The 12,866-nt window shown below is 39.8% G+C and overlaps 1 protein-coding gene across 7 annotated transcripts in view; it reads left to right on the top strand.

Annotated features, from left to right (window-relative positions):
- The window catches only part of LOC308038175 (enoyl-CoA delta isomerase 2-like), a 35,493-nt gene that overhangs the window by 5,380 nt on the left and 17,247 nt on the right, over positions 1–12,866 (top strand). Inside the window, exon 2 of one of the 7 annotated variants that reach the window (XM_080340482.1) lies at positions 11,020–11,212. The exons of 3 other annotated variants lie outside the window; for them this stretch is intronic. In XM_080340482.1, coding sequence (XP_080196608.1) covers positions 11,109–11,212 — 104 coding nt within the window. In that variant the 5' untranslated portion in view covers positions 11,020–11,108. Of the gene's footprint in view, positions 1–4,179; positions 4,289–4,336; positions 4,402–10,497; positions 10,554–11,019; positions 11,213–12,866 lie in introns of all 7 variants that reach the window. 3 more of the 7 variants (XM_080340485.1, XM_080340488.1, XM_080340484.1) reach the window with 3 other exon arrangements.

Here is a 12,866-nt window from a genome sequence, read left to right as displayed (position 1 = left end):
CTGCTGGAGAGAGTCCAGCGCAGGGCAACAAAGATGATTAAGAGAGTGGAGCACCTCCCTTATGAGGAAAGGCTGAGGGAGCTGGGTCTCTTTAGTTTGGAGAAGAGGAGACTGAGGGGTGACCTCATTAATGTTTATAAATATGTAAAGGGTGAGTGTCATGAGGATGGAGCCAGGCTCTTCTCAGTGACAACCAATGATAGGACAAGGGGTAATGGGTTCAAACTGGAACACAGGAGGTTCCACTTAAATTTGAGAAGTAACTCAGGGTATCAGAAAGGGTATCAGAACACTGGAACAGGCTGCCTAGGGGGGTTGTGGAGTCTCCTACTCTGGAGACATTCAAAACCTGCCTGGACACATTCCTGCGTAACCTCATTTGGGTGTTCCTGCTCTGGTAGGGAGATTGGACTAGATGATCTTTTGAGGTCCTTTCCAGTCCCTAACATTCTGTGATTCTGTGATCCTACACCAGTGAGGCCCTGTGTAGTATGCCGTTGCTGTCTTACATGGGCTCTTGTGTTTTGGTTTCTGAGTCTCCTGAGTCGTGACTCTCAGTGCTGTGTCTCAGGCTGTCCTGGCTTGCCTTGTTCAGCTGTTTGCAGTTCCCTATTAGACAGCTAGTGGTTAGTTGGTTTGTTTGTTTGTTTCAGTGACAGATTTCTGTATATCAGCTCTCCTTGGCTTATGCTGTATTCTGTAAGTCTCAGGTACTCTGCTCTGCTCCACCTGCTTGAGCTAACTGTGCTTATCTTTTCAAAATTCCCTTTGGTAGGTCAGGCCTCTAGTTCTAGTTGATGCCTGTGAGCCAAGTTTTCTTGCTCAGCCTTGACTGTGGGCCACAGATCCTTCCCTGACAACCACAAAGGCAAGCAGAGCACTTAAGTGCTGCTTTTTCCCAAGCTTATTTTTTTCTGACTTGGTGCAAGTCAACAAAAGGTTTAGAGAGCTTGTCATATGTATGTTACCTTTAAAGTAGTAACAATTTTCTCTTCATCTATATTAGAAAATATTAAAAATCACCTTTCCTTTCTTGAAACCTTGCCCATTTTGACTTTTGCAGTAACTTTTTGCAAGATACTGGTAAAATCAGCTTCCCCTAACATTGTGACTGTAAGGTGACTTTCAGAGTCTTTCAGAAAGGATCTTTATACTACTGATGAATCTTGGATTTTTGTTTTTCATTAAGGGTTGGGATTCTGAAACATAGCCATTAGTGTGAACTCACCCTCTGTCTTTTGAATACTGAGCCTAGCTAGTCAATGGAAAATGAAGAATTAAATCTCTTCAAGGAAGTCTTCTTCTGTGAATACTAATGTTAATTGCATGAGTTATTACATCTTGTTTGCACATGCTATTTTACCAATATGACTTACAAGACAAAATGTAGTGGTAAAATGGTTAAACAGTTTTCCCAAGAAGCATCTTAATAAACTTACGTCCTTATTTAAGCACCCTATTACACTGTTTTGAACAGAAATACACACAGCAGTTAAAATCAACCAAACAAAATCTGGAGCAGCAAGCTCACTAACTGTATGTAATTGAGCTGGATTAGACAGTTCACAGCTAATATCAAGCCAAGGTGTCTGGAAATCTTGAAGACAGATTGACTTGGATCACCGCTTTCTGTTGTCGTTAATTTGCTTTGAAGCAGCTGTTCATTTAAGTCAATGGACTCTGTTAGCTTTATCTGCTGGATCACTAGGTGGTTCTGTAGCAGATTGGCTGCTGAGTGCAAATGAATCTGATAATGTGAATGCAAATAAGGTGGTATTTAGCTACACTTTTTGTTGTTGGATTTTGCCAAGGCTTGAACAGCCTTCTCTCCAAAGTGCGCTCTCCGGTACCTCCCACTTGACGTGAGGAAGCACAGTTTATCTTTGCCCTTGCTTTTTAAGATTTCTCTCCCCATCAGAAGTTAGTTATGAGTTTGTTGAGCTGAATATAGATACATTTTCAAATGTTTGGGTTTGTGGTGTTTTGGTTTAGTCTCCTTATTTGTTTTTTACTTAATGTAATGCTAGGAATTAATTTTGAGCTTTTGCTAGGGTAGGAGATACTGTCTTTTAATAGTACCATTCTAAGAAGCTGCTTATTTCTTTCTTCCCTTCTACTTCTCCACCTGTGCAAATCATGCTTAGTCTGCAACTGCGATCTAGTGAAGAGGACAAGCAAGCTATATGTCATTCTTGCATAGTAGTCCTTGTTAGGATGGAAATTGGTCTGTTTATTTCTAGCAAAATTTTTGGAACATACAAAGAAATTAAAAACACTTGAATGTCAGGAATTCAAAATTCATAGTGCAAAATATTACATTCTACCCTGGGCTTGACATGCAGACTTAAATCACTGTAATGAGCCTTGTTTACAAGTAACCTCCATTTATAGTAATGCCAAAGTACACCCCAGAGGATTCACTGGTAGTTGTCTTTGTTAGAGTGAGCACATATGGAAGATTGAACTAGTTATGTCCATCTGTTCTTTTTTTTCCATTTTATTATTGTATTCAGCATAAGAATATTTGTGACTTATTTTTTTTCTTTTTTTTTTACTATTTCCTGGCTGTTCTATTTTAAAAGAATAATTTAAATTTTAATCAGTGTGAAATAAGCTAACTGAAACTATTATGTATTGATATTCAGTTCAGATTGGTTGTTTCTTCATGATTCTGACATAGCAAGTGATTGAGCCTTTCTATTGTGATGAGCCCACTGATTACAGTGAACATTTTTCAGGTCCCCTTGAAGTTCATTATAATAAAATTTAGACTGCAATCAGTAAACTCCAGCAAAAACAGTGAGCTAAGATTTTAAAGGCCTTGTTAAACCATCCTTTTTCACAAGCAAACAGAAACCATTGCCAAATAATTTAGTGCTAGATGCTCCACCAGAAAACAGGAAGCAAAAGCTCTCTTGGAATGGATTCTGGTTGAGGTTTCTTTCTTCCATCAAAAGTTGGGCTTTATGTCACTGAATAGGTGGTACTATTTGTTTGGCTTTGGGGAGGTCTGGCAGTGATTAATGTGTAGCAACTTGATAATTTGCCAACATCCTAGATTTAAAATTTCCCTGATGATATTCTTTTCTCACTGAAAGCAATGATATTAAAGAAAAAAAAAAAATCACTGTTACAGTGTCAGCATAGTATTTTATCAGCTACTGCTTTTCATATGAGTAACGCAGGTCAGCCAGCCACGGAAAGAAGACCATAAGCATTATTGGTGAGCTAATAACTTCATTGTTTTGTTCATAAGCTACTGATTTGTAATGTTGACCTAAATACCTACAGAAATGATAACAGCACTACATAGCAGTGAATTCATTAGGTAGACAGATTTCATTTGTTTTGAAATCCAGAGAGAACTTGTGTGATGTTTGCTGTGTGTATGAAAGCTACCTTTTTCTTATAACATGGAGTATTTCATGTGGAAACTTCTGTGCTCCAGTCAGTGAATGAAGTCTATTTTAATCAAAGATTAAATGGAAATTCTCATTGTGTTGGTTTAGAAACAAGTAAACAGAACTTTGCCCTCAAGTGGTATCTGGCTACATAGTTCAGAGTAGCTTTTTGACAGTGGAAATGCAAAGCCGTGTTTAAAACCAAACAAATTTAAAAGCTCCACTCCCAAAACCAAATAATTCTTTCTATTTCAATATCATAGAGTCCTTTTAACCTGCTCACAAAAGTATCATCTCCTATTGGCATCTGACTCCCCAGAGGCAAAGGTTTTCTTTTTCTTCTTTCTTCTTTCTTCTTTCATTACCCATGCCCCCCCCCCCCTTTTTTTTTTTCTCCTTTTCTTTGCCTGCCTGTCCTTCCCACTCCCAAGTTGTCTTATTGCTCTGCCAGAAATAAGGTCAGGTTGGAAAAGGAAGCCACACAAGAGTTGTCCTTTTTAGGTCCTGATGTAATTCTTGGTATTTCACATCTTTTGTCTGTAGCTAGGGTAGGCAGTTTGCAGATGAACCTCTTTCCCTGTGACAGGGCATGCACAGCTGCCCTTCATCCCAGCCTGGTTTGTCTGAGCAAGGTCAGAGTGGGAACTTTGCTTTTAGTAAGTGTTGCGATTTGAAGGAGTTCAGAGTGTACTTTGCTCTGTGAAATATCTTCACTCATTTACATAGTCAGTAGTTTGGGTTTGTTTGTTTGTTTGTTTTTTCTGTCATGATCTTGCAGGTTGATCTTTATGATTGGACTTCTTGGCTACAAAGACTGGGTGTGTATATGGATCTAAGTACTGCTTCCATCCTTGAATGTAGATTGACTAACAGGGTAATACTACCAGGTGAGAATTTAAACTGTAACAGTTCAAATGTAGTCTTCCTATTTTCAGAGTGTCCTAGAACAAATCATTGCAATTCCTCTGCTGAAACAGACTCTGAAGGTTTTCACATGAAGGTGAGGAGAACTGTAGCTTCGAAGTCTAGTCTAGAGATGAGCTGTTAAAGTTAGTGGGCTGCTTGTGTACTCCTTCAATATAGCTAGCAGGTTAAATGTGTTTGTTTTTCACGCGATCACAGACTGGTTGAGGTGGGAAGGGGCCTCTGGAGGTCATTTGGTCCACCCCCCTTGCTCAAGCAGAGCCACCTTTGGTGGTTGCCCAGGACCATGTCTGGACAGCTTTTGAGTATCTCCAAGGTCAGAGACTCTACCACCTCCCTGGACAACCTGTGCCAGTGCTCAGTCACCCTCACAGAAAGAAGGTGTTTCCTTGAGTTCAGAGGAAACCTCTGTGTTACAGTTTGTGCACATTGGCCTTTGGGCCTGTCACTGGGCACTGCTGAGAAGAGCCTGGCTCCATTGTCTTCACACCCTCCCTTTTGGTATTTATATACATCAATAAGATCCCCACGAGCCTGTTCTTCTGGGGGCTGAACAGTCCCAGCTCTCTCAGCCTCTCTTCATATGCGAGATGATCCAGTTCTTTAATTGTATTATTGGTCCTTCACTGGACTCTTTCCAATATACTCCTGTCTCTGTTGTACTGGGGAGCTCAGAATGGGACACAGTAGTCCAGGTGTGGTCTCACCATTGCTCAGTAGAGGGAATAAAAATTATTTCTTAAGAATTAGGTTGATTGAGTTGTATAGATTCTTTGTTGACTCTTTGTCCCTCAAAAAAATGGCTACTGTTTTTGTAGTGAGGTGCTCTGCTAATATTTATTCTGAAAATATCGTATAAGAGGTATATCATTTGTAGAATGCACAATGGTTCTTGAAAAATTTGGTCCTTAGAAGCCAACCGTTAAACAGAGTAAAATAATTATTTCAAATATGCTGTCATTTTATACCATGATAAATGTGCTTGTAAAATGCTTACTGCTTCAAACACTTCAGTATAGCAAGCCTGTTCCTGAAACAAAATAATCCTTCTCGTTGGTTTTGTGTTGTTTTTCTTAATTGCCAGTGAGATGCCAGATGAAACACACTTTTATTCTAGGGAAGAACTTCCAAGTTATTTGGGTTGTCAGCCACTTTACCAGACCAATAGTTCTTTGCAATGTCTACAATGACATCAGAAGCCAATATGACTCTGTACGTGTTGCAGCCCCACTAGTAACTGTCACAATCCACCACGGGCCTTTGACCTCTGTCTTGTGAGCTGCCACTTTAGGTGCAGCCTTCTAAATGTCATGATTTAAGCTTTTTACAGTGTTTTAGTAAGACATGACTTGAAGTTTGTTGGAAGTGTATAGTTTTTCTAAAAGAGACAAACATTCTCGGTGCTTTATTTTGTATGCAAGACTTAGTGTTACATCTGCAAGATCAATCATTCTCTGATAAAACTAAGAGCAAGGTACATTACTGAGGACATCTAAAGAGAAAGTTATTAGTTGGAAATTGAGAAAACTTCTCAATAACACTGTTATTCATAGAGCAGGTATAAATTCTGCTGTGACAGAAATATACTTGCAAGTCTTGCATGTATGCAAGAACTTTAGCTCTAAGCTCAAGTCTGCCTCAGATTTTTAACAAGTAAATTGGCCAAGGTCTTTACAGGACATGTTTGTCTGGTTGTGGGTGCTGGAAATAGTGCCAAAACCAGGAGCAGCGTGCTGCTTCGTGTTTAGTCCTAATTTGTTTAATTCTAACCTGTGTGAAATAATCCTGGATTTGGACAGGATAAGCTATTGACAAGTTCTGCTCTATTATAGTTGTGTAGCTTGTTCAGTATTCTTTGTGTCCATTGTCATTATATTGAAGTATCATGGAGTCAGAAAAGAAAGTAAACCTCACACATCTTCGTTCACTGCTTCAGCTGAACTAGCAGGAGTGTCTGTGTGTTTTCTAATGTGAATGGGGACTCCAGCAGCTGGTTGTATCCTTGTCAGAAACCTACCTACATTGGCCAAAAGCCTTTAACATCGAAGTGTTCACTTTCTTACTCTCCATACAGTCAGCAGGATTTGTCCCCAGGAGCCAGACAAAAAACAGCTTTTTCCGTTCTCCATTAGCAGCAAAATTATTTTGAGTATTTGTTCGTAACTATTTCATAAAAGTCACCTTGGATAAGGATGTATAAAGAACCTAACTTTGAGTGTTTCTCAGCAAATGTCATATGTATGAGTATCACAGCTCTGTATTTTTCTGCTAACATTTATGTTTGAATGTGTTTCAGAGGATATCTGTCAGTAAATCTTCCTGCTTGCAGGGATGTCTTACATGGACTGAGCATGTACAGGAAATTCTCTCATTCTTTAGTCATTTACCACGTCCAGTTAACTTAAGCCTGCTGGAAAGAGAGAGCTCTTGAAGAGATTTCAGGATGATCCTGTTTTCCCTCCCAGCAGCTGCAAGGAGAGAATATTAGCTGTGCCTGTACAGAGCACAAAGAGCAGCTCATTTCAGATCTCAGTGAATGGTAATCTAGATCTTTGATTCTTAGATATTCTTTAATATTGAAAAAAAAAAAAAAATCAGCACAGCTGAGCCACTTACACTAAACAACAGTGATTCAGTGCTTCAATTTGCCAACAGACACATCATTATATTCTAGTTTTCATATGTCAAAACAGTGTAGGAGTGTAAAATAGTAAAAGCTGATAAGGATTTGTACACCAAACTTGTGTTTAGAACAACTATTGAAATGTTCTAATGTAAAGGAGGAAATAATTTGACTTTCATTTTTTTCTGTTTATTAAAGCAGCAGTAAGTGAATTGGTTATAGAGTATTTGCACTGAGATTTTCTGCTAGCTAGATATATTGAAAATACCAGAACGTTCCTATGACCTGAAAGCAAAATATTTTAGTTATTCCACAGTAGCTACAGTATAATGGGGTACTGCCAGGGATTTTGCCGGTGCAACACGGAGGGATAGTTATTTTCTTATGTTTTTTAGGAAAACTGGAGTTCTGTCTACCAAGTTATCAACACTTCTATGTTATCACTATGATCAATAAAACTTAGTGTTTCCCCAAGGGAACTGAGTGCACTGATTACTAGAGAATAACCTTGGTAGCTGCTAAGACTTTCTTAGGCTACTGGACTTTGGTCTGAGAGGTGATGCACTTGTTACAGTAAGTCTTAGCAGGTACCCAGTGAACAGTCGCGTTGTTTTCCCAAACAGACCCGTGCATTAGTCCTTGCTGCACGAAGAAATAAGACTACTGTAGCTGCTAAGCTCGTGTTAACTTACTGCTAACCTGACCTACTGACTTGGATTACTACTGACCTACTGCTGTGGTGCATGTTCACAGGTGATAGCAACACAGGAGCCTGTAAACTTAAAGTACATACTGCTTTGCCTGCAATAGTTACCCCAAAGTAGTTGACTTGTTGATTGTAAGGTGCAAGAGTTGCTGTCATGAAAAGTGTGTGGGTTTGGGTTAACTCAAAGGCGCAACTCCATTATTTAACCATGTTTCCTTCTTTTGTAGTCACTAGATATTAGAAAATGTATCAGTCAGTGAAATATGAACAGACAAAAATTGTTAGAGGCAGTCTCTGCTTCTCCGTCATGTGAATGAAGGCTGAATTTCATCTGCCCATGGTCTGAGTTGTTTTAATTAATGGCAGAGGATCTTGCAAGAGGTGCATACAAATGAGGGGAGTGGAAGTTTTCATATGGGATGGTTGTGGAAGCAGATACAGGCTTTTTCAAGATTACCGAAGTTGCAAAGGAAAGGTGTTCATGTGGCAAATATGGTTACTCCACATTTCCCACTACATGAGAAGAAACATGAAACGACAGGACTAGAAATTAGCAGCTGAAGTAATTTGGCTTTAGTAGTGTAAGAACTGTCAAGCTGAGGTTTCTTTAGTATGACACTGTCACTGCCTACTTCACAACTTCTGTTTGTAAGAAAATATGTCTGAAATGGCTTCCCACCTGTAAGTCTGACAAGATATTGTAACAGACATCATATTCATTTGATAGACACTCATAAAAAACAAAGTAATTCTGCAGGGGGTGAAAAAAACAACCTGAAAAGAGTATATGACAAAAAATAGTGAGTATAGTCAAATGATCTGAAGTTCTTTGGGAGAAGCCTGTAACAAGATGGCATAAAGAAAGAGAGGATTGCTTTGCTTCTACAGGCAAAAGAACCTCTGCCCAGAATTTCTGTATTAATTAACCATCCACCCCCCACATACTGCTCTGATTTTCTCCAAACAGAAAAGGAGCAATCACTCCAGACATGCCACAGGCTGCTCGGTTTGTTTTAGTGCTGTCAGGTACCTCTTCCCAGCTCAGGCCAAGATAGCTTGTATGGAGAGAAAAACTGCAGGACTGAATGTATGGCAGAAATTTGACATAAGCCCTCTCCACCTTCAGCTGTACAGGGAAAGCTCTTATATTGTTGTGTAAGTGCTTGGGCTATGTGAAAAAGTATGAATCCTAAATGTTTCATTGTTGTGTGGGTAAATATCTGTGTGGGTTCCGTAGTGTATAACCAGTGGCGTGATGAATGGTGATTTGGGCAACCTGCAGATTAAAATTTCTAATAATGTTTATATTAACAGCATAGACAGTAGCAGTCAGCTAAATAAAGTGAAGTAAAACTTTTAATTCATTGCATGCAATAAATACTTCAGGTGAATATGGAAAACACTAGCATTATTTTCCTAGTTACCAAGAAAGTTATGAAATAGGGGTACTGCTAATGCTTTGCTCATTGTCATTATTTGGTTATCAACCTTTCTTTTTCCTTTTTTTGGTCACCTTTTTAGAGAATCTGATATAATGTATAATGTATCTGATATAAGAGAAGTCAGTGTCTCTGGTTGAATTTCTTTTTCCAGATGGCCCACTTATTTTCTCATCAGTTACAGTTTAAATACTGGTTTCTGTTCTCCTCACATGCCTTATTTCCTAACAGTTGCTGCAGTTGCCAAGAGTGGCAACCTTTTTCCACCTGCTCTGCTCCTGTGTCCCTTGATGTAGCTCAACTAATGACCAAAGGTTGCTATTGCTCCTCTAGATCCCTTTCTTTCTCCTGCATGGAGGAAAATCAGGCTAATTTTGAGGGAGGATCAAAATAGGAGAAGCGCTACTGAAAGAGGGGACTGAAGCCTGAGACTGTGCTCAGAGCAGGAATACTCCATGGCTGGGTGCCAGCAGCAAGGACTACCCCAGGCACCCCACCGGGGAGGGCTCGTGGTTCCTCCACTCTTGCTGTGTGAGTCCCAACAGTAGGAGGACAGGGTAGTGAGGAGGTCTCATTTGGTGGCTTCCCTACTTGATTTTGGAGCAGCCTCCCAAAGCAGTAGTTGCCTGTGCTGGAGCAGACCAGGCGAAGCACTTGGGATAAGTTTTGGCCTCCTGAACCTTGTAGAACAGTTGAGACTGGCTGGTGCCTCAGACACTGTGATGGGCTGGGCATCGTGTGCTGTCTCCTCTTTGCAAGGACTCTGGAGATGCACATAATCAGAAGCTTGTTTCAGATTATAACCAAACACTTGGTGGCTAGAAGTTTGTGGGAACTGATTGCTTTGTGTCCTAACTAAAAAAAAACAACACAACTATACAACCCTTTCTACAGTAGCAGCAGCAAAACAGGGGTTTATTTCATTTTCTCTTCAGGTGGAAAAAACATGAGCAGAAATATTGCCACTTTATGATGCTGTAATACCCAGGTCTATGTGAAGTGGCAAGGGCTGGTTACTGTGCTGCTCACTGTTCTGCATGAGGAATGTGTGGAAAGAGCAGCATAAAAGATCACAGCACCTTGAGATAGCAATCATGGCAAAGAAGAGATGTCATATGCGTTATATGAAGTATTACACATAATGCACAAAAGATATCCACATCTTCTATTAAGTGTACATTCCAGGATTCATCTAGGTGGCAGTTTAATGTACTGCTGATTTCTGTCTGATAAAATTTCATATTATTTTTTTCTTCCTTGTCTCTCTAAGGCTAGTTACAATAATATGAAATGAACATTTTCAGTTCTATCAGGAGTTTTAAACGCATGTGTTTCTAGCACCACCCGCTGCTTTTAATCCTAATAGGATTTTTGACTGCTTTTGTCTGTGCTTTATTTCCCCAGGACCTACTAGTGTTTAAAAGAAAACCTTTGTTAAGTAAATGGAAGATGGGGTTCAGGTATATCCATCCCTTTCTTTTGCTGAGCATGTCTGATGTTTCATGTGCAAAGAGGGCTTCTGTTTGTCTTACTGAGGAAACTGCTAAGTTGCTTTAAAAGTTAGAAAGTGAGCAGCCAGCCTTTTACAAAAAGTTGGCATTTTTAACTCTATAAAAGTCCTGATGCAAGTGACAATGATGCTGTAATAAGGGGCCCCATCTTTAACAGGCTTTGCAATCTTTGCTAAACAGTGAGAAACTTGTTTTGTTGTAATTGTAATTATTAATAATTATTAATAAAGGCCTTATGTTTGAGTGTTTATCAGGGAAAGAGGCATTTATGTGAACAGGTAGAATGCATAGGATGGGCTTGCAAGATATTATACCTAGAATGACTGAATAGGAACAGAGAGATGTCCAAGGCAAGGGAATCATCAGCCTGGATGTTTCAGGTGGTGATGACCAGGTTTTATTTCTTTTTTTTCAGAGTGCATACAGCTTGTGAAGTACCCAGTGAATGATTTTGCAGGAGTGCACAGGCATTTGTTGTGGACTTTGTGGCTGGTCTGTCAAGCTATGACTCCTCTTGCTTCTCTCTCTGATGGGAACTGTATTTTTTACCCAGCTGGGAGAGGTTGCTGGGCCCATGAGAGTCTTCCAGGGGTGCCAGTACAACAAAGGTAATTTGTAGCAGTGGGAGAGTGGCAGCTAATTGCCTGCAAGGTGCAGGGCAATAAAGGGAATAAGCTTTGTGAAGGAAATAATTTAGCTTTGTTACAGTGAGTAGATGAGAAGGGGGAACGCAGAGGGGGTTTGATTGCTTTTCTTAGGCTTATTTTTCTGCTTGGACTGAAAAAAGTGCAGGGTTAACACCAGTAGTTTGTAGGTCAGGTTCCAGGCTCTCAGCCTGCCCTGTGTGGTTTCAGTGAGGCCGCTAAGATGAGGCATGGATTTTCTCAGTGAAGGAGTTAAGAAGGATTCAGTGTCACAACAAGGGAGCAGCAGATGGAGGGAGTAAGTCCTCCCCATAGTGGGCTGCAGCAGCCTCTCCTGCTCCTCGGTCTTTGGGGTCGTGTCACTTTGTGGTCCCAGGGGTGGCAGTGCTATTGCTGTGCTGACAGGTGGTGAGACATCTCCTCACTCTTTATGTGATCTACTTGGGGTCAAGGAGCTCTGCTCCTTCTAGTCTTGTATCTCTGAAGAATGAGGTCCTGCTGAAGGTGAATAAATTGTGAAATACCTTCATTTTTCCTTTGAGTTTTCATCCTTTGTTATTTTAATAGAGAAATAGTAGCAGTCAGCTAGTTCGGAACTAGTAATCATCAGTAATGTATAGTAAATGTCCTCTGAGATCAGAAGGCAGAGAGAAAGGAGTGAATCATAGATATCCCGCAGAGAGCTGAGCTACAAGCAGTAAGGAAGAACTAAAGAAATGAGGCCTTTTCTTATAAACCCTAGATGTCAATAAACGACGAAGTTGTACAATCTCCTATTACAAAGCAGTAGGGAGGGAGGAAAAGAATGAAAGATGGAGTATTTGAAGTGGATCAATAATGTATTTTACCCAAACATTTTTTGGATCTAAGAAGTAAAACTGGATACAATCAAACAGCAAGGAAAGTAGCTCTGACTCTGGTCATACTGAAAGATCATTCTGCTTTTCCCCAGAGAGTTGTGTGGTTTGTTTTTTTTGTGTCTTGTTTTGTTTTTTTTTAAATTCACATAATTGTTTTCTCATCCTCTTCTAACTTGTCAACTTTGCATCCTTAATGAGGAAGACAACTTATGACCTGCTAAATGCCAAAACCCCTTAACCCTGAATATAGGTGCAGACATCCCGTCAGACTGGCTGCTATGCCATTCCTCTCTCCTCCACTGCCCATCTTCACTTCCTGTTAATTTATGATCCATATCAAATTATATATAAAGAGGCTTTAAGAATCTCTTTCAAAATATTGACCATAGCAAGCTGGAGTGAAGTACAGATTGTCAAACATGTTGTAACCCCAAATTTCCATTTTTAAACATTGAGTCCACTTCAGTATAGTCACTGCTTAGACTGGCAAAAAAAAAAAAGAAAATGTACCAGATACACAGATCATCTTGGGAACAGCAGCATTCAAGTAGCCCCAAAGCTGGTTAGCAAAATTGGAGGGAAAAAAACCTCCAAACCAAAAGAAACCACTAGTCTTCCTGAACTCTCATTTTCTTCTTCCTGTAAATGTGACTTTAAAAACCTGTTTGGGGGTAGGATATGAAAGGGTGCATCATGTTCTGTGCCTCAAGGACAGACTAATTAAAAAAATGTAGTACTAAAGAAGTTGTATCCATATA

Source organism: Nesoenas mayeri (genome assembly GCF_963082525.1).
Source record: "Nesoenas mayeri genome assembly, chromosome: 2".
Classification (NCBI taxonomy): Eukaryota; Metazoa; Chordata; class Aves; order Columbiformes; family Columbidae; genus Nesoenas; species Nesoenas mayeri.
Note: the sequence above shows the minus strand (reverse complement) of the source record. Positions and strands in the feature narration are given on the sequence as shown.